The sequence below is a fragment of the Doryrhamphus excisus genome, chromosome 6, assembly GCF_030265055.1.
Source record: "Doryrhamphus excisus isolate RoL2022-K1 chromosome 6, RoL_Dexc_1.0, whole genome shotgun sequence".
NCBI lineage: Eukaryota > Metazoa > Chordata > Actinopteri > Syngnathiformes > Syngnathidae > Doryrhamphus > Doryrhamphus excisus.
In genome coordinates, this window is record NC_080471.1 from 16039015 (window position 1) to 16063015 (window position 24001).

A 24001-nucleotide genomic window follows, 5' to 3' on the forward strand; every position below is an offset into this window, starting at 1 on the left:
CCCACCCTCTATGATAATAACATTGATGATCAAGTCTGATTGATTTCTACATTCTAAACAGCAAGCAACCATCAACACTGTAGTGGATCAACAATATTCTAAACAATGTTCCTTACCCTAAATCAATGGACAAATAAAATCTGTTTGCTGAATAAACAAACGTAACTGGGCTATACTCATCATAAAAGTGCCTGTCTGATGTAACAATCCAAATTATTTCATCTTTCATTATTTAAATAATGCATTCATATTTCGATATAAATAAATATTAGATATCTATTAAATTATATCCGGAATATCATTGTATATGTAGAAGTGTACGTGTAATTCCAACATTTTATATAGAGTACTGTATACGGAAGGGAACAGTCTTTTCATACAGGCACTTGAGACAGCTTAGGGGTCCTTCAGGCATATCAACAAGTATCCAGCAGTCTTTACCAATAACTTCGCATTTCAGGTGAGGAAAATGTGATTAAATTATTAAAGTAATGATAACGACAAACGAAAAGTGAATACGTGTGAATGATGAACAATAATGTAACCCAAATCTTTATATCGTTTGTTAAATGTTTGATAGGATGTTGTACGTACATCTAGCGGTAAGGTCAAGGTTACCGACTGACATTAGTTATATCTTTTGAAAGTTATTTCTGATGTACTTATTTTTCTTTCGTTCAATGAGTATATAATAAAAATATGCATGTCTGTGTTTCTTCACAGTCTAATGGGCCGACTGACAACAAAAAAATCCAAAGAAGTCATCGGCAGCCAACAGTCTTGGTGCTTAGCAGTGCCATCTCCTGTTGAAGTCAGGTAAAGCCCCTTCAGCTTGGTGTGATGAGAACTGCATTGTGACTAAGATGGGTTTATAATATGACATCCCATTAGAAAAGTTAGCCACTTTGTTACCAATAAATAATTTGGGACAAGTGTATTTAACTATAGGCTTAAGGTTTGTCTATTTTTTAAGACTCTGCTGAATTTGAATGTTATATTGTTTTACTGTATATATCATATCATGATACATCCCAAAAAGATTGTGATTTAATGCTAAGGTCCATATCACCCAACCCTACTTTGTACTGATTTCAGTAATGCTTCTCAATCATTTTGAGCTGATGACCTAAATTAAAATTTATCTTCCTCCTACGATGCAGACTTACAAAAGATATAATTTACGGTACTGCCTAAGTCTTCACATACTGCATATAATGAACACAACAAACATCAAACCACCAAAAAGTCCAAAAAAAGACCCAAAAGACTAAAGCAGACCTCAAGACTCAAAGGTTGGATAGGAGGAAAATGGTTTAAGTCTGTCCAATGATGTGGGTCATTTCCAATATTTCCATACACTGCTACACAATGCTTTCTTTCAGTTTCAGGCCAACTCTGTATTTATGGTGTTCACATCTCTTTAAGCTTTGAGAAGGCATCCTGACTTCAGATATATCCTTCACGACACACCATACCTGAACTTCAAATCGAATATCACCTTTGGTTCGGCAGTTAGAGTAAGTGAAAAATAAACAAGTGCCTCCTTCAGGCATTTAAGAAGTTTTTTCAGAAAAGAGCTTGGCCTCAAAAAGTAAAGTTAGTCTGCAGTTTAACATAAAGAGGATTTGCCTTGGGAAAGCTCATCACATACAAACAAAGTGTGACCAATTATTTTTAATCAAATTAACTGCAAGCATATTTTTCCATTTGGATGCTATTCATGGAACGCTAGTATGAATATACAAGAATTAGCAACTCATGAAAGAATGTAAGGGAAAATAGATATGCTATGTCAAAGTATTTTCACTCAAGACATTTTCAACTAAACTTTAATAGGTGGAAAAACAATCATGATGAATGTGATGTCATTCATTGCACAGTTTGATGTGTGCAAATTCCATGGCTACAGTATCAACTCTGAAACATGGATATGAAAAGTATGTTAACTCCCCCTTGTTTACTTCTTTTTTGTACAAGGTACAGGTTGCATCTGACCCTTCTGGTGACTCAAGCATGCCACAATAGCACTGCAAGCCATGTTGCCGGTTACAGTTTTTTATGTTAAAGGTTTAAAAAAAGGAATTTGGAATCACACGGTGGGCAGAATTAAGACGCAATTTGGCCATCCCTATGATATTGATATATTAGTCGGTAACTGATATATCGCCAAATGAAATAAGAGCATTGATATACACGGAATATTCACTGTACATGAACATATTTTTGTTTGTTTCTTTTGGCTTTTTCCTGATTACGCAGTCGCCACACACATATTGATTTGTAAATGTAAATCCTGCATGTAAGGATGAAACAAAGTGGGTCTTTATCTTTCTTTATCTCACAGAGGTGCAACTTACACAACATGAACATCTTAATATGCCATACCATGTTATAGAGCCTTGCAATGATAAGAAAATGACTTATATCGGAATAAATGTAACAAGCCGACTTTGATACATAAGATGAATGAAATACTGTTTTGTCATGAGAAGTATTTACAAAAACTACAAAAACTTTTAATATAGAACAATTCATAAATATGCTATATGTGACGAGTTAATGATCTGTTATGTTATTTATCATTTGTTATGTATAAACAATTAATTTGTCATTCTTCTGTCATTCTTCTGCCTTGGTTAGTAATGCCCACGGAACCTCACTAATGTTTAATTTAAGATATTTTAAGATTTATATTGCTGTAGTGTATTTACACAGACATGCAAACATTGTACCGACAGCAGTCATCAGTGGAATGATTACACTCGTTCATCACTTTGTCACCACTCCCTTCATCTGTCTCTTGCCTATTATGCGGTGTGGCGCTCACGCGACACAAAAGCCATGCTGACACAGTCGTCTAAATTATTCACATCCAGCACTTGTCTGAAGAATAATGATCACGCACAGGTGCTAGCGGATGTGACACCAACTAAGGATTCGTCACATGTGGCTGCACTGTCGTCAAACAAGCTGGCGTCTGTATCTTCTTCCCATGCAGCCGGCTTGATAGGCGCGGTCTGCTCTCTCTGTCTCTCTCTCTGTTTCTGTTCGTTCACCGGCATTTATCCTCAGTGGATCATTGACTTCTGTCACAAGATTTCTTCTTGTAGATCTATGAGTGGAGACGTAATCACACCACCAGTAGAGGAGGAGGAAGGAGCGCTTTAGCCAGATGAATATCACATCCTCATATCAGGAAGGAAACCACAAGCCCATGTGCGACCTGGTGTGCTTTGTGTTGTGAGGAGGAAATACAGCAGAGAGAAGGCAGCGTGAAAAGGGAGGGGAGAGTTTTGAGGATCCAGTCAGTTGATGGAGGTGGGGGTCTATAGGGAGCATTTTTAAAAAGTGAAAAGGAGGAGTTGTGACGTGGTGGGGTGGGGGGGGGATCGAACCCACATCTTACATCAAAGCACTGAAAGGAGGAGGAATCGCTTCCCATTCAGTCGAAAGAGTCGCAGTGAGACTGGAGAGACACAGACTCTCCCGAGACTGGTGTTGCAATCGGAGACCAGAGGTTGTCTGCAGCATCCAGTGACTGACAGAAGGAGGTAGAAGAGGAGGAGGACGAGGTGAGAGCTGAGTGTAAAGACCAGTGCCTTCATCTGGACTCAGAGCGGAGATTTAGAACAGGAAGGAAGAACGCAAGAAGGTTCTCCTGAAGGAAATTAACCAGAAGAATAGGGTCATGGCTGTCCAGCTCATCCCTGAATCTGCTGTGTGTTTACTCATGGTGAGTCTCCAGTGTACAGTATTATTGCTGCCTTTGTACTGTGCTTTTTTTCCCCCATCTCACCAGTCTCTCTGAAACACGGGTTAAAGCGGGTACCCGTGTGCTCCTCCCCTTTACTATCATCCATCAGGAAGGGTTAAGGGAATAACTTTTTGCTGAGAATCCCTCTTACTTAAATAAATGTGCCATCTGACTCGTAAAAAGTAAAGCTTTTGTCTCAGCACGCCACGTGTTCATGCAGTGTAGTAAGGTGGAATCCCTCAGACACTGACGTTAAACATTGTGTTTGAGCTATGCGGTCATATTTGCTTCTTATTATATGTGTGTGAGTAAAGTGCAGTGATATATGGTCCATGCAGTCGTAGAATGTTATTTGTGCAGCGTATTGCAGAGGTCGCTTAGAATCCAGCACCTCATTAAAAAAGGAACTAGCCTGACCTGCTTCAGAGCTGACCATAGGGTGTAATTACATCAAAATGTATAACGTGTATAAGGTGACCGCATTCAGGGAAGACAGTCAAACAATAACTCAGTGTTGCCTTGCTGCATGTTAAGTACGCTGTCACGCTATTGTGAGAAGCCCATTCAGAGTAATTGCTCTGCGCTGGTCCAATTTGTACAGAGAACACGCTATACTCGTTCTCATTCTATAAGGTTGGCATTCAGCACGTCCAAGGGGGGAGTCATGCATCACTGCACTACCTGTTATCTCCACCTGTGATGGCTGTCTGTTTCTATGGCAATGAGCCATGCGCCCTGCTCAGGGGAGATGCAGGAAAAGAATGATGGAGAGGAGAGGGAGGAAGGTGAAAGGGCAAATGTGAGTGATGAGGGCAAGGATATAAGGTGGAAAGAGAGGGGGAAAAATTGGTTGGAAGTGGACAAATTTCTGCAAAGCAAGTCCTATTAGGGCATTTATTGTCACACTAAGCCCTATGCTTGTTGCTTCAGACCTGTACTTCAGGGTGTAGGTGGTTAGATGCCATCAACACAAAAGACAGTTTTTTGATTCTATTCTATGCTGCTGATGCATGTTGGCATCAGCAAATTGGCGGTATAGTGCAAAGTGAATTCTTTTAAAGGCTGTTAAACTGCCTTGCTGTCACCGAATTTTATTTGTTTTTTGGTTAGCTAAGTGGTGCAACTTTTCACTGTCACTGCACCATTTTCACATACAAACACATATTTAGAACGCTGCCTTGAGCACTTGGCACAGAACATGAGTGAAGTAAACAGCACACACTAATGAGCTTTAACGACGCATAACTCATTTAGAAGCAAGGTCATCGTTCACAAAACCCAAAAGCATTTGCATTCAGGCTGACACATTCGGAGCTTGAACCCACCTGAATTATTAATGAGGGTTTATTCAGTCAGTCTGTGTCTGTGGGTACATGTGTGAGCCCAGGCTAATATTGATTATGCTTCCTGCGTCTGTGCGTATTAATATTTCAGGTGAAAAAGTGAGCATCTCCTGTGACAACACCTGGGAGCTGCTGCAAATAATTTATTCTGACACAACAGCTAAACAGTAAACAGCTGTTTATTCATAAAGTTGATCTGTAACACAAGAAGAAACGCAATCCTAAAGGATCCAGGGAACAAGCTTAATCTGTAACATTCTACAAAATCAACAAAAATAATATAAATTATATATATATTATATATATTATATATAAAAGTGCTGTTCATTTAATATTATTAATATAAACTCATATGTAATTATATAAAATTGTATGTATAATATTTACATCATAATATTATTTACCGATGTTAATTTTAGAATATATCAATCATAAAAGGTGTATAACAAAAAGGTTCCAATAATAAGATCAAACTTAATTAGAATTGAAGATAAATGTACCATGTGGCCCATATTAACAACTCAAAATTTGTGAGATGAATGTAGTATTTCTCTTTTTATTCTGTGGTTTCCCTCTGTCTGTGCTGTAATTATACACAGCAAATGCAGTGTCTCTGTCTGCAAAGTATTAAGTTGGAGAAATCAATAACATGTCTCCAGCTATATGTTTATCAGATATAGGAGAGGATTAGAAGATAATGGAGTTCGTATCATTCTTTGCCTGCTATCAAGATGAAATTGGACATGTGTCCCGGCCTTATCTGGTTCCAAAATTGGAAAATGTGAGTGGCTTGGCATTTCCTCCGATATTTGACAGCATCGATGTTGTACATAATTGTATGCATATTTATGAGCTCATTACTTCAAACTGGAGTCAGGCAAACCCAGAATGCGTTCTGATTTTGGATTAGCCCTGCTTTGAGGGCTGCAAAAGGAGCATGTTTAAGATGGCTCACAGGCAAGCTATCCACTGGGGATACCATGAAATACAAAATGAAATGTGGACCAAGTCAAGATGAAAGTAATTGAATTTCATGAAGAGGTCAATTAAAACCTCTGCTTCGTTGTGAATGTTGGTGTAAATAAGCACAGGATCCCGTCTGTAAATTTAGGTTTTGATACAGCTATTCCAAAGTTTTTCATCTGAAAACATGGCCATAAGGCACTTCCTGGAACTGTAATTAAGAGAAGGGTGGGGTCAAAAATTGTGCTATTTGTTCTACTGAACCATGTAAACAACTAGAGGAAGCTAGGCACTTTGTTTTTATTTGTTTCCTGCGTGACATCATTGCACCCCATTAAAGCTGGCCAGTGTCACAACAATGACCACATAACAGAGGCATTAATCATGGCCATCTAGCAGCTGAGGACCTGTGGACCGGTAATAGTACCTGAGAAGAGAGCCTGAAATCCAGGCCTCACGTTACCCTTGATGTTCCCATCCATAGCTCATCATTACTGTCCCTCATTTAATTATCCCACCATTGAGGACGCAGACCAGATGACTCCATATTATCAAGCCTTGGGATTCATTTAGCACTAATCAAATCACTGCTCTATGACATAATGCATTGTGTGTGTGTGTATGTGTACAAACGCCTAATTGCATTGTGACAACGCCTATCATAATATCTCATGTTCAAATCTTAACACCCATGCATCCTATTTTGTTGGCTCTGCTTGTACGACTATTGTTATGCTTCTTGATGTATACAGATAGAAGTGGACTGCGCTTGTTTGGGGGAGGGTAGGCACCATGACATCATGCTGAGATAATTGATTACTGTCCTACAACAATAGCAGAAGGGTGGTATGGCAGATTGCAATGTGTGCGTTTACATGATGTACTTCACATATTTATATCTCTTCTGTTTGTTGTAGATGAAAAGTGTGCCCATCAAAGCTATTTGTGTTTTGTCCAGCCTCTTCATCTTTCCCTCTTGTCCCTGCTCCAGCTTTTCCATTATAGTAATGAAATATGGTCATTTCACAGTTCATCATTTGCTCAAAGCTGATGTGTGAAAGTGGAACGGTCATGCTTGAGTGATGCTGGTAGCTGGTGTTGCTGATATCAGCTAACTAAAGCAGTTGCTGCAGGGGGGACCAACACTTTTTTTCTTAATTTCTCTGTCAACTGTGTTCATATTGCCTTGTGTCTTTAAAATAAAAAACACACAATGCAAGAAACTAGAATAATCCACTTTTTCATTGGACTGTACAGTATAGGTACAATGGAACCTGAAAGGTCAAACAAAGCAAAGCAATTTTTCCCTCACAGGAAATATTGGAAATACAATGAGACCGTCCTGGGTCAAACTGTAATTAAAACCTGTATTAAATGTACAGGAAACATATTAGTAGGCCTGCCACGATAACAAATTTTGCTGGTTGATAATTGTGCTATTAATTACCGACCGATAATAATTTCTACTTGTGTCACGTAATCATTGTGTCATGTCAAATTTGAGCCACTAGATGGTAATCAAGTGTAGTGTTCCTCTGCGACACACGCCATATTAGCTACAAACCGCAGAGCGTCAACACATGCATAAATGCATAAAGTATGGTCTGCATTAGATTGCAGTGAGGCTGGAGTATATAATTAAATTGCCCGCACTGTTGACACTGCAACCTTTTTAAAAACTACTGATGAGCTGCAGGTTCCCCAGCTATAATTGACTGAGACTGAGTATTTTGGTCATTTGTTCTTGCAGCTGCAGGAACCACTGAAGAGTGAATATTGTGAATTGTTTGTGTTACTAGCTTGTGCTTGCAGAAGTGCCCCCGGCCCTCATATCGATGCATGCAGTAGGCTCCCCGCGGTGTGAGACTGCATAGAAAGGCCAGTCGACTGTGATCCAGGTCAAGTAGGTCAAGAAGTTTGCCTTTGAATGAGTTAGTTAGGCCACAGTCAATGAGGGATGTGTGTATCTGGGCAGATGCTGTCAGTATTTCCCAGAGCTCTTGCGCTCTGCTTGCATCCTGTTGTTTATATTTAGGGCTCCCCGTCTTACTTCTGGCTTCCCCTGCAGGCACATCGCAATGAACCAAAAATGTTCAAAAAGGGCAATTTAATTATGTAGAGCTTAAATCTGTCTGTACTTTTCACATACCAACAGAAATTTAATTATTGAGTTTTCGGATGTTAGATGTTTGTGTCGGCTAACACTCCTGAACTGCTGAACACCAAAGGGTGAAATGTGGGCAAAACATGCACCCCTACTGTGTGGCCTGTGCTGTTACTTTTCTGACAAACATTGAAAAACAACGATAGAGTGACGGCGAAAATTCTAAGCACAAAGTATTGAGGGACGCTACTTTGTGCTTAGAAGAAGCAACTTCTTGCCGGACTAACTATGTTATGTCACGTCATTATCAGGTACTCTGGTTAACAAGTAAATTGTATGCAGTAACTTTTAAAGATCCTTGTTAAATTAGATATTGGCCACAGCAAAGCCCATGTATAACATTTATCTGATGGCCCGATCGCCTGCAAGCTGCCATGGAAATAATGCTTTCAGGGAGCATAGCAGTGAGCATGGCTCATCGTGTCGTTTCGGTGTAATTAATGCATGTTTCATTTTTTTTTGTCCAATCAGTGGCTGTGTCACACTCACAAGGTGCCACCTGTCATTTGTGCCAGAGTGCACATTTTGAGGAGGGGCAGCAGGGCAGCACGGGAGGTGGGGAGTGGCAGAGGCACCAGGCGGCCTGATTGGCTTGCCATCTGTCTCTGGGAGCGAGCAGATGTCTATGTCGAAAGACAAATCTCTGCTTCCTTCCATCTTTACTGTCAGTGCCTTCCTGGTGTGCACGCGCCTGTTGTTGTGTACACGGTACATATACGTATGGTTGTGTGTCTATTGCGTGTGTGCTCTTTTGACATTTCACACTCCGATTGATGCAGGTCCCATCGGGGCTGATTGTCTGCCATATTGAGTGAACAGGTTCTTGTCATAATGAAGAGGTGTCTTGTCAGTGGTGCAAACAAGACATCTGTCAACCACTTTGCATGACCACTGTCTCTGAATATATTTTATACATTGCTTTTTTTTATCATTAAACATCTTGTTTTTTTAAGCTACATTTTCTGCCAGGACTACTGTATAGTGCACTTATGTAGCTTGTTGTGTCATCAACATACGCTGCCTCATAATATCGCGTTTTTTCAGAACATAATAAATGATTGCTCTTCTGTGGTTGACTATAGCATATTGTTAGATAAAAAATTATTGTAAGACAAGTTATACTGTATGTATGTAGTATTCTGCTCACTAGGCATCAATATTGTTATATTGTTCAATTACATTACCTTTCACTGTGCATGCAGGCTAAGTGCTGAGGCAACAGAGCCTAGCCATGGCTGTTTTTGGCTTCTTCCTTCTTCCCCACTCCAGAATTTTGGAAGTTTAGAATAAGTACATTTGAGAAGCTAGTTAGTTGGTATAGCTTTCTATGCTAGAGGCAGCCGTCAGGTATATGTCCATGCAGTGCTCTTGTCGGCGGCGCAATGTAAAAAAGAAAAAACAAACAAAGAATAATAGAAGTCTAAAAGTGACTTTTTTGGGGGGGGTGGGGGGTAATTCCATGTCTACATGGCTCTAATACTATTAAAACTCATATTTACAAAGTCATAAATGGGGATGTCGGCCCGACTGCACATAAGCAGGGTAGTTCCACAACAAAACAAAAGCTGTGTCGTGTTATTGACATTTGAATAACGTGCCAGCCAAAGAAATATGTGCGTTGTTTTGTGTTGGTACAGACTGAAGAGAATCTCTCACCAGTGTGACCTTGGTTGTCACAGCAACAGCTGCAATACAAATTTGAGAACAAAAAAACTATTTTGATGCTTGATATTTTTCCATGCATTTATTTTATAAGTGAAAGAAGTTTATTATTTTTGAACGCAAGAATAAGGTACATAAGTAAAATAATTACAGCTTGCATATGGTCGAAATACTGGTGGTCAGTTTAATCAAGAATCTGACTGAAATGTGAAATTATAAGAGAAAAGGATTCAGCAAGAAACAACAAAAGCTGAACGACCGTTGATTGTTTGGCCTTGATCTGGATTTGTGGCTAGACACATGGCTGTTACATTACTGACATGTATTTTTACAAATGATCCTTCTAGTAGTGCACAATTTATTAATGACTCACAGCAGGAAGAAGAGGACAGGTGACAGGGCGGAAAGGAAAGTGGTTCTTGTAGTTTCTCTCATTTGCCACTTGATGGAGATGAAGACCTTTGAAGCAGTTCTCCATATTTTGTCTTCATATGGACACAGTACAATGACAATAGGATGTTGGGTTTTAACACCGTATTTATTTACAGGCAGTAAAGTGTGCCTGGCATTTTACTCACGTGGTCTGAGCCACTTGTTCTCAGGGAAATACCTGCTGTTAGAAGCGGGTGAGGGAGCAGGACGGCCTGCACCGTGGCTGCATCTTCTCAGCATGTTGTTATAAATGGCAGCTCCACAGGAAGTAGGTCATATTCACATACACACAGACATACAGAGGCTAATGGTGTCTTTTTGGTGTCTCTGTTAATGTAGATGAGGGTTAATTATACAGTAGGTCAAATTCTTCCGGCAATGTAAGCTTTTGCTTCTGTATTTTTAGATTATTGTCAGTCAGATCTGTTCACATGCAGACTTTTGACTTTTCATGTCACTTTTTCATTAATTCTGTTATTCATCAGTGCAATAGAAGAGTATTCAACACCCATAGGCAGTAAGTGCATTTCTATTAAGGGTCACATTTTTGCATGTGTTTGCATGATGTGATGATTTATATGTTTTTTAAATTGAATTTATAAAGATCGGTGATGAAATATGTTTACATTACCTTGCACATTAATACATTTGCTTTACACACATTAGACAAAGATTGGCTGTTGTGTATTGGCCGTAGTTACACCATATTGTCATAGTGTTATTTGTTTTATTTGAATTTCAAAGACGTAAAGCTCGGATGTTTTTGCTGTAGGTCAGTAGTAAGGAACAGCGTATTAATATACATGACCAATTTGCCACTTTAATAGATTGTGCAAATGTAACTCATAGGCATGTGCATTGTGCAAGGCTCAGTGTGCTGTGAATGCTGGTTGCCCGTGGCAACGGTTGCTGGGATACCACTCTGGAGTGACTTCATAGCATCGGACGTGCATTTGTGTGTGTGCCTCTTCCTTTGCCTCTGAATTGTGCATTTAGATAGCAGGAAAATGTATTTTGTAGCATTTGTACATCTCTACCGTGCAGTGGTGTGGTGGGTAGAAGCCCCTTTAATTCTACTAACGTATTAAATGAAGAAGATGAGTCTATTATGCAGATGCACTTTCATCAAAGAAGGGTGAATGCTGCTCAAATGAGTTTTTTTAATGCTGTTTTTTTTTTTCAGCTAAAGACCTAAAGAGACAAAGGATGTTTCCTTAGATGATGAAAGTTATGGAAATGAGTGTGATTAAATATTCTTTCTCTTTCCATCTCTGTCATTGCCACTCTCTCGCCCACTCTTGCTCAGCCCATCCTCTAGCTCACATTTCGCTCGTCCATCTGTCTCTCTCCCTCTAATTCTCTGTGTCTCTGCACTCGTGAGATAAGATGTTCCTCCCTCTGAGCAGCGACGGCGGTGGCGGTGAGGTGTGAGGGAGGAGGAGAGGGGCTTTCCCTCTCTTTTTTTTAAAACTACCTCCAGGCTAGTGAGTGCACCCACACATAGCAAATGTGGTCTTCATATATTTTGTGTCTGTATGTGTGCATCAATATGCATGTACAGCATGATTCCTTGAACTGCTGTTTAATGAACTTTAGATTGCATGTCACACATGCAGTCGTCCCCCCTGGCAACAGTCGTCTCCAGCTACCTCAAACACGATCCCTCTGGCTGCAGGAATGTAGTTTCAATATACAGTGGAACCTCTCAGATTGAAACAACCTTGATTAGTTTGTATTTCAGAACAGTTTTTTGTACAACAAACAATGGAATTGGAAATAATCTAAGTAGAATATGTGGCATTGTAAAACATTTTTTGGACTGTGCAGATATTGTTTTCAGTAAAACTTTGCAAATCTTAACCGTCATTGGTGTATATCTGCTGTATAATTAATCTTGCAATTGTTTGCGTTCAAATATCACATCGTGTTTGTTTTGTATGTCTTTATTGTATCTGTATTTACATTCATTGAAAACAGCCACCTTTCTTCAGTGTCTTGTTCATTTTAATGCCTTGTACAACTAAATACACATTTCCACGTTTCTTGTTAATCACCAAAATCACCTAAGTTACATCAATCAACGACAGCAAAAAAAGTGAAAGTCTTATGAGCTACTTTTGTGGACATTATTATATTTGTTCATACGAATGTACCTTTAGAGAAAGTAAAGAAACAAGGGTGGTAGAGATCCAGTATTGACAACTGCCATTAGAGTATGTTTTTTGCTCATTTTTTGTTTGTTAAAACCTCATCAAACGATAACAACACCATCACGCTGCGGGAAAAATTGGTTTATTTACTATGGAATTCTTATTTTTGCAATTTTCAAGTTCATGTTTGGGTTCTTTCTCGGATTCTTTTGCAAGATAGTTTGAGTTTAAACACGGGTGGTTGTTTAAAATTTGTATGTATTGTTTCACTTGGGGAAAATGAGGTGCGTCATCGGGACGCATGGATAATAAGTTAATTGCATCAAGGATGCGGGACGTGTACCTAGAAACATCATGAAATAAATATGTTTGGTTTCCACAATGTACAACTTTTAAGTTCACCATTTTGATAATTTTCCTTCATTTTTTATTTCGATAACCTCTTAAAATCTTGTTCAGGTGGAGGTCCAAGCCTTGACTCATGAGAATGTGTTTTTCAGATATTACTCATTATCACTGTTTGAGCAATACCTGGATTAAACCCTCTTCCATCTTACCTCCAGTCCCAGTCAGGATTTCTATGTATTTAATGCGGATAATTGATTTAAAAAGTCATTAACACCCGTCATGGTGTATTACTTCTACTTAATCTCACAGATACATGTCCCATGTATCCACCCGTAATTAGTGGAATTAGATTGCTCCTCTGCCAGTCTGAATGGCCTAATGTGGAGTGGAAAGCTGCAAAAAGGAGAGACAAATGTGAATTATGATCACGGCCGATGAAACATGGATGTTTGTGCGAAATGTGCAAACCAACATGTTCCAGACAATGTGCTATTCCATCAGACGGCCCGGTGTATTGACTCTGATTGTTAACAGGCACACACCAGTCAATGGCTGTTGTTTTGTGCAGAGCGGGAGTCTCAGTCCAGCAAATGAGAGTCCACAGCAGTTCTCTCTCGAGTGGCATTGATTTAGCTGTAATGCTCTGACAGGGTCGCACATTGACTTATGGGTCCCCAAGCCAGATGCTCGGGCGCGCACTGCGAATAACGATTAATATGGCTTCTCTCTTTTCTCTTCCTGACTCTGTGTCTTTCTCCTTTCCATGCCAACCTGTTCTTATTGAATTCACATGGGCTGTTGGACTAGGTATCATCCTTATTGATGCGGTCTGTTACACTTCTAATGCAGATGATATTCCCTGGACAGTCCAAAAAAGCAAACATAACTGGACCAAATTAATCGGTAGATTTTAAAGACAGCAGGTTGAATCACTGGGTTTTTAAAAGCAGAAAAAAGCCTCTAATCCTGCCTTCCTCCCCGTGATGTAGTTTAATTGATAAATCAGTACAAGCACTCCCCTTGTTTCCCCGTGAAAGCACAGTGTTTTCAGTGGTTGCTAATTACCACAGCTCATTGGCCGTCTGCTTACAGTCTAATTGCAGCTCTCTGCAGAAACAGCCTGAGAAAATCACACATTTGTCGAGGCATTTGTGTGCAAATATTGTTTTTTTTCCCCCCCAACATTTGCTCTGGCTGCAGGCACAAGCCAGATCACACACCAAGAAGTCAAAATTTAGTGGCAACACATGAGATAGGAATAGCAAGACATTATGATGCATCACCACACGCTATCCAAGGTGTGTTAGCTCACATGTGCATGATGAAAAAAGTCACAAGGGATTCATTTTAAGGTCCAGCCGGAGCAGCAAGAACCATAAGAAGAGGAGGAGGAAGGGGTAAGGTGATGGCTGATGGGGGATGGGGAGGCACAGGGTTGGGTTTAATGGGCAGTGTATTGCAATAAATTGCAGTATGCATTGCACTGTGCAGTATTACCCTGTTAGTATAATGTTATCACCTCCTCTATCCCATCCACCCATTCCTATTTTCATGTGTAGCTCTGTACAGATTTAATGGAGACTTATAGGAAGGGTTGGGGGCAGGGACAAGGTGTTTGTCTGCCTATGTTTAGCCTTTTTGGGGGTTACATGTAGGATTGCTGACGGGTTCACATTCACTGCCACCGGTAATGCGCTATGGCGATATATTTGGCCATATGTCACTGAGACTTGCCAAACTCGGTAACAAAGAAACAGAAATGAATAAATGAATGTAAATAAATGTCTCCATGCTTGAAATATATATTTATAGTGTTGGTGCCATAAACATCATCCTTCCCAGTCAGACGCCAAGCGAAAGTTGCCATATTTACTCAGCTTCACCATGAGCTGTGAACATTGAAAGTACAGAAAAAAAAAAAAAAAAAAAGCTAGGTAGACTATGTGAGGAAATGGCATAAACCTCCAGTCATTCTGTGTATATTTAGGAAAGGCCTCCTACTGCCGTCAGAGGTTAGCGAAATAATGAGATTCGAGGGCTTCCCTTTTGAGACCTCTGCTCCACTTATCCAATTTTATCCATTATTTGCGCATGTGTGAAGGAGAGAATGAGGGGTTGATGTATCGTGTGTTTGTGTGTCTGTTCGTGTTCATGTCCCTGCATGCTTGTGTTTGTGTCAGCGAGAGAGCGAGTGTAGCGCATGCTGTGATACAGTCATATGGTCCAGTGGCGATGCTCAGTACAAAGTGATACCTTTTTTGATGTGAAGTCAACCAAGGAATATTCTCCTTTGGGAGATTCCCATTTGAACAGGCTTTTTAAATCAAACAACATGACTGTAAAGCACGTGCAGAGATGTTCATTTGTTGATATTAAGCACAAAGCTGAAAGGTAATGTTTATCAGATAGGGCGCCACAATGTGCGTGTTAAGTAATTATTTAAATAAACATAAAACAAAAATGGTTTAAAACTGCCCTTTTTTATTTTAACCATCATTCACAATCCTTATGTGAAACATGAACACATATTTCTTTCCCTTTTCTGTGCATTATAACACCAGAAAACTAGTTAAGCTATGATTATCATTGATTTCATTCTTTTGATTACATTTATGCTATACAGTATGTCACTGATAACATTTATGGTACATAAATGTTTACCCCAATGTACCACAGCTCACCACTACCCGTAGCACTCATGCGCCGAGGACCATGATGGTACCACCATGCAATAGGCAAGACAAAATGTGCTTGGTATTCACATGTTGCCAGTTAAGTATTTAGATAATGATGGCTGTGTATATCCAGTGCATAGTACATTGCTATTCAAGCAGTCCACTTACTCCTGTATGTTTAGTTATCATAAAGAATTATATACTGTGTCTTTGTACCTACTGTACTGTTATATACATTTGTGCCCAGATCAGGCAGTAATGTGCTGTCTTGTCCAAAAATATAACAATGTGGCTTTAACAGTAAAGTCCACTGTGGTTAATTCAGTATATTTAATCATTCTCTTCACCATTTTGGGTCAACACAGAGAAACTTTGCTGAAAATAAGTGAGCAAGACGGTGAGAAAGTGGGCGCGTTTGTGGTATGTGGTGGTTTTAAAGCCTCCCTTGTTGCAAATGCCACAGAATAGGAGGACAACACTTATTTATTTCCAATTTTACATTCTCACTTTGCACTCGTAGCTAAACTGAGATGGTTGCCTCGGCAACAATCACCTGCAATCTGGGAGCAGAGGTGACTATTTGTCCACTTAAATGGCAATGCATTAGCACACTTACACACGCAAAGATGCTTATCCGTCACCATGCCTTGTAAATATATATAATCTTCAAACCTACTACACTCAAAGCAGTCCTTGTGATGACCTGCCATGTTTAATGATCATCTACAACTGGAGCCATGTGAGAATGGCTATGTGTGAAAAGGAGAGACAAGGTTTGTGTGTTTCAAAGAGTGACTCATGCTCTTGTCTATTAAGAGAATGGAAGCTGATCAGGTTGCTAGGCGATTAAGAGCCACTATTGTCCTGAGGGACAATGCTAGCCCCGAGAGTGCCCTCTGTGTATTTTTTTCCCCCATCACTTTCACATGCTTGATGATTTTTTCCTCCCTTTATCACCACCTCACCCCATCTCTCCGCCAAAAACGCACGCACATACCTCCCTCCCATGTTAGGGGCGGGCAGTGAACAGGAGGACTGCAATGGAAACATTATGGGATGCAAGGAGGGCAGAGAAGCAAAGCTCGAACATTTTTTTAATGCAGTCATTTGCCACTTTGAAGGGAACAAATGTACTGGAGGCACTGAGATGGAGTGAGAGAGAGAAAGAGAGAGAGAGAGAGCTTGTTGAAATCACTGCTGTGTAAGGGGAAATCTCACAACAACTGACAGGTTGGTGGGAGGAGAAGCACTAGGAGTTTGGCACTGCCCTCTCTCCTCCCGCTCGCAAATGCATGTGTGGCTTTGTGTGTGTGTGTGACAGTGCCACACACACACACACACACACACACACACACCAAACCACGCAGTGTTCTGTGTGTGCGGGTAGGGAGCTCCGCTGTAGGAGAGGGAGATGCTTGCTCCAAGGATGAGACAGCGTTTCTAACAGGATCTATTTGCGGACCGGGATAATACCGCCGACACAGCCGAGGGAAGCAACCCCACCGGAACCAAGCCAATTCGTCATGGAGGGGCTGCTATCGCCAATGAGGACGCGGGTAGGTTACCATGGGGATTGCTGAGTGTCTAAAACTACTGCCTCTCATCCAGGGAACCATTACCAAAATGTCACACAGGGAGAAGGGATGCTGAGCTGCTGAAATGAATTGGTCCGTGATGCTGGAACTCAAGCCGAGAACTTTCGGTCCAAGTTGCTGCCTTATGCTGTTTTATATTATGTGAAAGAACGATGCAAGCTGTGAGTTTGTGCGTGTGTGTCCATGCACCCATTGACAAGTGTTGGCTTTGAAAGAATGACTCAGTGTGTGTGAGATTGGTGCCTTTCTCCTTTCAGTACAAGTCCCTGGCCTTTTGGTTTGGGCCAGAGGAGCAGAGAAAGAGGTGCAAGCAGTGCAATTGACTGTTGTTCTTGTTACATATGAGCCTTTGTATTAAGTAGCTTGGCCATAAAAAATACCCTGCATCCAGACCTGCTCTGTTCCAGGCAGAAAAGGCAAATAAAATGATATATTTGTGTATTGAAAGTCTGTCAGAATACAGTTGATTACTTGTGTGCATGCCATGGTACTGCATGGGACGCCCAGTGTGATGGTGTGGATTTGAATGCACCCTGAGAGCCCTGTCTCTCTCCAAGATGAGGTTTGGGATGAATATCTTTTTATTCCAGCTGGGATTTTATGTTGCATATATATTATAGTGTGAATGTATATGTGGTAGAGGTGAAGCGCTATAACTGCAGAAATACGATGGTCGGTATTACTATTTCTAAAGGCATGATTGCATTTTCACAAATGCGTGTGTGTGAGTTAGTGGTCTGCACGGTTAAAGTAAGGCTAACAAGCACAGCATACACTACAATGCAGCAGTATAACAACGTTATGCAGAATTCAATTTTCTATTTTAATTCTTAGCTTCCTTTACCCTGCTAGTAGATGATTTTGCAGTCTGACAACTCCCCACCCCCATCCCCCTACCAGAGTGTATCACCACTGGTGCTGATCGACACAACCAAAAATAAATTCTGAATGGAACCTGGTCTTCCAGCTGCACATGTGACAGGTTGCATACACCAATGCTACTTAAAACCAACTAATGGCACCCTGCTGAGGCCACGTAGACAACCTGATGCCGTTGTTATACGAGGGTACACTCAAGCTTATGCTGCCCTCTCCTTTCTCACCTTCAAATCTTCCCCTCCTTCTCTGCACAGTGTGAAACAAACTTTCTTTCTCGCTCCATTTCACTAACTCAAATAACGCCAATACCCCTTGTAGTCTCTTTGGCACTTTATATAAGCGCACTATCTGGTAATTGCAGATCAGCCTCAGTGATTTGCCAAAAGAGGGACGTTTATTGGCTTTTTGGAGATAGTGTCAACTTCAAAGAAATGGCACAGGGTCAAGTCTTGCTGCTATATCAATGCTGTCTGCCACGCTGACCACATTTGCCCAAAAGCTATGCTAATAACTTGTAACGGTAACATCAGTGATTACGTGACCTTTTTTTCCCTTTAGTTTATCTTCATAAACCACATTTAGCTTCTGACGCCCTGCAGGAAAGATTTGTGTGTATCAGTGTGGGAATCAAAATCACTTTATTTGAAAGAATCACAGCGTGTCATACCAGAAAGCCATTGCTTAATGTGTTAAAAAAGTAGATATAAGCTGTAATCAATAGGGTTGTTGCCGTAACTACAACAATAATGGTCTTTAAAATTACACAGATTTTTTTTTCTTGCTTTTGCCTTCACTTTTAATCACCGGAAATATTGGGCAAAACCAAACTCCCTTTTTATAAAATTGTCTATTCTAAAAAAAACAGTTATTTTTACTATGACTGAAATGTTCTGGAAAAACAAATGAAGAAACGCAAAAGCAAGTGGTGGAGGCCATAATACAATATCGCTGTACTCCAGATACAGTCGTCTTCTTGCCTTATTCCTAGAAGATGTCTGTTACTCTCTGCAGTTGAGTAAGCAAACCACCAGACACTATATAAGGAAATACTGCTATACTATTTACTATAACTAATCAAACCCCAACATTTGTTTCAGGTCATTTGGAGCATTGCGGCTTTTACTTTAAGGAGCCACAAAAAATGACTTCAGTCTAAAGATAAATCATAAGGAAAAGCACAAACCTACAAGAAGCTGCACCTTCCATAATCATCTGCCTTCTAAAATGGGAAATTTTGTGCTGTGTAGGCTTTAGTAGATGTACTCCTCCTCTCTGTATCGCTCTTCTGTGCTGTTCTTTTATTACTAGTGACAGTAATGGGCAGTGAAGCAGGGGAAATAGAAATAAAAAGGGAATGCGTTGCAATTCCACTGAGTTGTTTTGAACTAAAAGACAGCGGAGAAATCCTTGACCTGAAGTGTTTATAAATGTTGCTTACACATGTTTCTTATTGTTGCATTGTTATTTCTTTGTTTATATCTGCTGACCATTGCATGCTTTCCTTGGAGGCCCTAAGTGGCAGTTTAGAGATTTCCAGAGGTCACGGCCCACAAGTGCAAGCGGTGACAATGACGTCCGTAACCACTATAACTAAAATAGCTCCAAACTCAAAGACTGCATACACTTCATCTGTAGGCTTTGCTTGATTTATGTGTCTAATTGTTGGCTTAGGCATTGCGGTATTATGTTATACATTATGGGAGGGGCTGTGAAGGGTGAATGGCTGCACCTTACTTTGCTGACGTACCTGAATGGAAAAGCAAGGTTGTGGAGGATGTTTTACTAGTAGCTATAATTATACAATACAATGTCCTAGCTAAATGTGTCCAGCTGGCTGGTCTGAGCGTAAAGAACTGATGTTCAAATAATGTACAGGAAATCCCCCACACACTACTTATAATGTATGCATATAGGTCAGTAGAGTAGAACAAGGACATCCGTAATTGAATCTTCGCTCTCTAATAAATGTGCCATACTCTGAAGTGCATTAGTGTTGCTCATGTGCAGTAACAACGCTTCTCCCCTCTTGTGTGTCCGTGAATCAATATGGAGTAGTTATCAAGAGCTTAACCCTGTAAATGTGTTATCAGTCTAATCAGTGTCTCCTGTGTACTCCATCACTTTCCAACTGCTGTCATTTGTACGCTCACTTGCCTCTTCTTCCGCCACGGTGACCAACACACGTGCTGCCCACCTGCTGTGACAGATGGGTCCATTACAGGATGTTTGCATTTTCAGACATACTGCACACTCAACACTAGAAATGGTCAGTTTTGACAGGAAATATGTCTCTTTATTTTCAGTGGTTTCTAAGAACCTCTGTCATATTTTGACCAAATGTTATGAAACACAATTTTGCACGTCTACACTTTCACACCAATACAAACATCAGACGCATAACAATGTTGTAAATGTACTAAGGCTTTGTCCACACAAATATGAATAAAAGAAACACACACACATTTTTCTATGTGTTTTGGCCTTCCATCCACACGTAAAAATAGGTGTTTGGACCCAACAGCTGGTGGGACAATTTTGACAAGCATTTTATTTTGGAAGAATGGCGTGGCAATGATCGGCAAGGATCATGATTGCGTTTGACTGAACAATTGAACAAGCACAAGCAGAATTATTTCAGCAATGGTAGCGTCACCTGATGGAGTTCTAGCTTGACCGATAAAATGAACCAACACTTCACAGAGCATGAAGGAGCATAATAGCCCTTAAATGATTAACTGCACTTTTTGGGGGAATTTTACCCATCATTTACAATCCTTATGTGAAACATTAACACATATTTATTTCCCTTTTCTGTGCATTCTAGCACGAGAAAACAAGTTTATATGAGCTAGCTAACAATGACCATCATGGGAAATATCTAATATGTAAATATCTATATAAATTTATATAAATAAATATGTAAATAAATGACACATATTGCCATGGCAAATTGTGGGATAATGCAAAGGCAAAATACAGTATTGGTCCCTGCATCCCTTCAGGCAGGCGGCTGTCAGGGGGACTAAATTCAGAATTGGGACAGAGAGCAGTCCAAGTCATCCAAAAGGGAAGTGACCAGAACCACAACCCTGCAGCAACGCCTTGCTGCTTGCATGAAAATAATTAAGAAGTATAGACACGGTAAGTGTGGTTTGAATTTGCGGGACAAGGTGGGAGTGCCTTTGGCTACTCAAATACATATTCAACACCCATCAGGTTGGCGTGAAGTGTTCAAGGGCCAAAGTAAATAACAGAGAGGGATAGTCTGGTGTTGTGAACCACAAGGGACAACACGCTGTCCCAAGTTCACTGTCAAGGACAAATATGCAAGAGCTTTAGCTTTGGTTTTAAAGATTGTAACCCATTTTTTATTTAGGGTTCAGGTTGTTTCCTACATGTGCTAGAATAAGGACGACTTACGTAGGTATCTGCTGTGAATAAATGTTCAAATTGTTGAAATGATTGGTGCATAATGCTGCCCTTGAGCTGTAAACAATTGTTAGTCAGTGAATAATCACTTGTAAATATTATTGAGCAATGTACCAAGGACATGTTTACAATGCAATGTTTCTGGATTCTGCTTACCATCATGGCGGCCAAAACCATGCAGGGCGTATGATGGAAATGAATGCAGAGTTGTCTTTTAAATTTTTAATTAAACAAACAACCTATATACTATCCAAGCTGTGCACTGACTACTCTCAAGTAGATCCATATTAGTATGTCCCTCGAAATATATACTCCAAATAAAAAATGGTTCAGGATAATGAAGGATGTCCTCACTCTGGTGAGGTACTGTATATGCGCAAGAATCTCATGTCAGATGCTTAATGACTAAATGTGTCTGGATCAGTGGGGATGCCATGAATCTCTATTTGAAGTGCTCCCTCTCCCCTGCACATTTTCATGCTTGCCGCGTGAAGGGCATAGCCGCCGCGCATCCGCTATCCCGGCAAGTGTTGTGCTCGCAATTCCTGCTGTGTCAAGCATGTCAAATGTGCTTTTGTCCCCTTGAAGAGGCCCGTGTGATGGGATCAATCAGAGCGCAATCGAGCAACCAAGGAAGGAAACCAGTGATTCACTTAATGTTAGAAGTTGTCATGGAAACACAGAGTACAGATTTTCGACTTCATTGCTCACCATCACGTTGAAGGCTTTCCTAGAAAAGCCATTGAAAGATGAGAGGGAAAATGTCATTTCTGTAAATACCCACAAAGAGACCAAGGAAGTAGCATAATAAAAATGTTCTCATCGATTGATGCTTAACATAATAGGGATAATTTGATTCTAGTATACATTACTGTATGCTGTCAGTTTTGTCAAATGTTTATGCCATAGCAACAACCGATGAAACATTTTGCCTTTCCAATATCTCAGTGACAATTACGCTCTCTATTACTAGGATTTAGGCAAGAACACACACACACACATACTCAAACAACCACAGTTTGATAAACGAGCGGAGGATTAGTAATATCACCCCAACCATGAACGGTGACCTCTACATTGAAAGGATATCATATATCACCCTATCCAAAGATTTACATATATCAACATCAGAAATAAGCGCTTCGACCCCTTCATATATTTTCTTTTCGGTTTATCATACGACCCCCACCTGATTCTCTCCCATTTACAAGCACGCCGTCACTTCTACTTCTACCCAATTTGTCTTCTCTCCCAGGATTTAAAGCAGGCCACAGCCGTTGGCCAGTCTGCTCAAGATTGATTGGCCAACCATGGAGTGGACTGGTGTCAACACTGTCCTGGGGGGGGCTGAAAGGAAGGAAACCGAGGACTGAGGGGAGTGGGAGGGGGATGTGGATGTTTTGTGAAACTTAATTTGGAAGTCCATCCATAACAACTGGATACAACATGTAATACTCCCAGTTGGTCTCCGGTTGAATGCGCTGTGTTCCAGTCCTCTGGCTTATTCACAATTTTAGTCACAGCCTGAAGGTGTTGCAAAGGGAAATCACTCAGGTTCAATCCATGTCCCTCCTCTTTGGCCTTGGGTCTCCTTTGAGGGTAATTGGCAATCTAGCAACTACAACAAGTTTGCTGGGCCTGGGTGCATTTTGGTTGATCCCTTTGGCCACCACATGTGTTATGTTGGATACAAGCTTTGTTCACTTTTTACAAGACACCAGAGGACTGGAAACAGCTGTGGAAAGGATGCTAGCCATTCCAAACAATGAAACAGGAAGAGAAGTAATGAGCACATTTAGGGGAGAAAAAATGTTCCAATGTTTTACTGTAAGGATGACCTCCAATTTGTTCACATTTCCCATATTGTTAAAATAAAATAATGGAAAGCGAATACACAGTACACACATGTGGATATTATGATTGCAACACTCAAGGAGAGAAAGATGTCAGTTCCCCCAATTCGCAATGCCTCACACATACATGTATGATGTTCAATTTGCATGCATAATAACATGCTACATGCACAGCTGGTTAGAGCAAAATTCTGCCACCAGACAGATTTTCAGTGTCGCCTGCTGAGGCTTGCAGTTTAGGAGCTGCTGGAAAAAAATTGATGGATAAATAGGGAGTCAGGAATAGCAGAATGATGAAGGTACCAGGATGAAAGGGGGATAAAGCTGCTCAAAATTGTACTCAGGATAGAGAATATTTTAGAGGTTCTGTGGGATTTTGGAAGCAGGAGTGCATGACACCAAAAACAGCGTCATAGTGTCTGACAAAGACATGTATTCTAGCAACTGTGTGTTTAATTTTTAATCATTCCACGCTCACAGAAGTATATACCATATCGTACCATACCATACAAACTTAAACATTAAAATATAGTTAAGTTAATTTTATTTATTCATTCATTCATTTTCTACCGCTTTTTCCTCACGAGGGGGTTGCGGGGGTGCTGGAGTCTATCCCAGCTGTCTTTGGGCGAGAGGCGGGGTACACCCTGGACTGGTCGCCAGCCAATCACAGGGCACATATAGACAAACAACCATTCATACTCATGGACGATGATGTCAATTAACCTAGCATGTTTTTTTTGGAATGTAGGAT

The 24001-nt window shown here is 40.4% G+C and overlaps 1 protein-coding gene across 3 annotated transcripts in view; it reads left to right on the top strand.

Moving 5' to 3' along the window:
- Nucleotides 1–401: 401 nt before the first annotated feature.
- frmd4a (FERM domain containing 4A) overlaps nucleotides 402–24001 on the top strand; it is an 89363-nt gene continuing 65763 nt past the window's right edge. Inside the window, exons 1-2 of one of the 3 annotated variants that reach the window (XM_058074708.1) lie at nucleotides 402–460; nucleotides 724–816. Coding sequence is in view for 2 of the 3 variants with exons in the window: in XM_058074706.1 (XP_057930689.1) it covers nucleotides 3689–3733 (45 nt within the window). In the remaining variant the exon portion in view is untranslated. Of the gene's footprint in view, nucleotides 461–723; nucleotides 817–3394; nucleotides 3734–16665; nucleotides 17048–24001 lie in introns of those variants that run through there. The other 2 variants (XM_058074706.1, XM_058074707.1) reach the window with 2 other exon arrangements.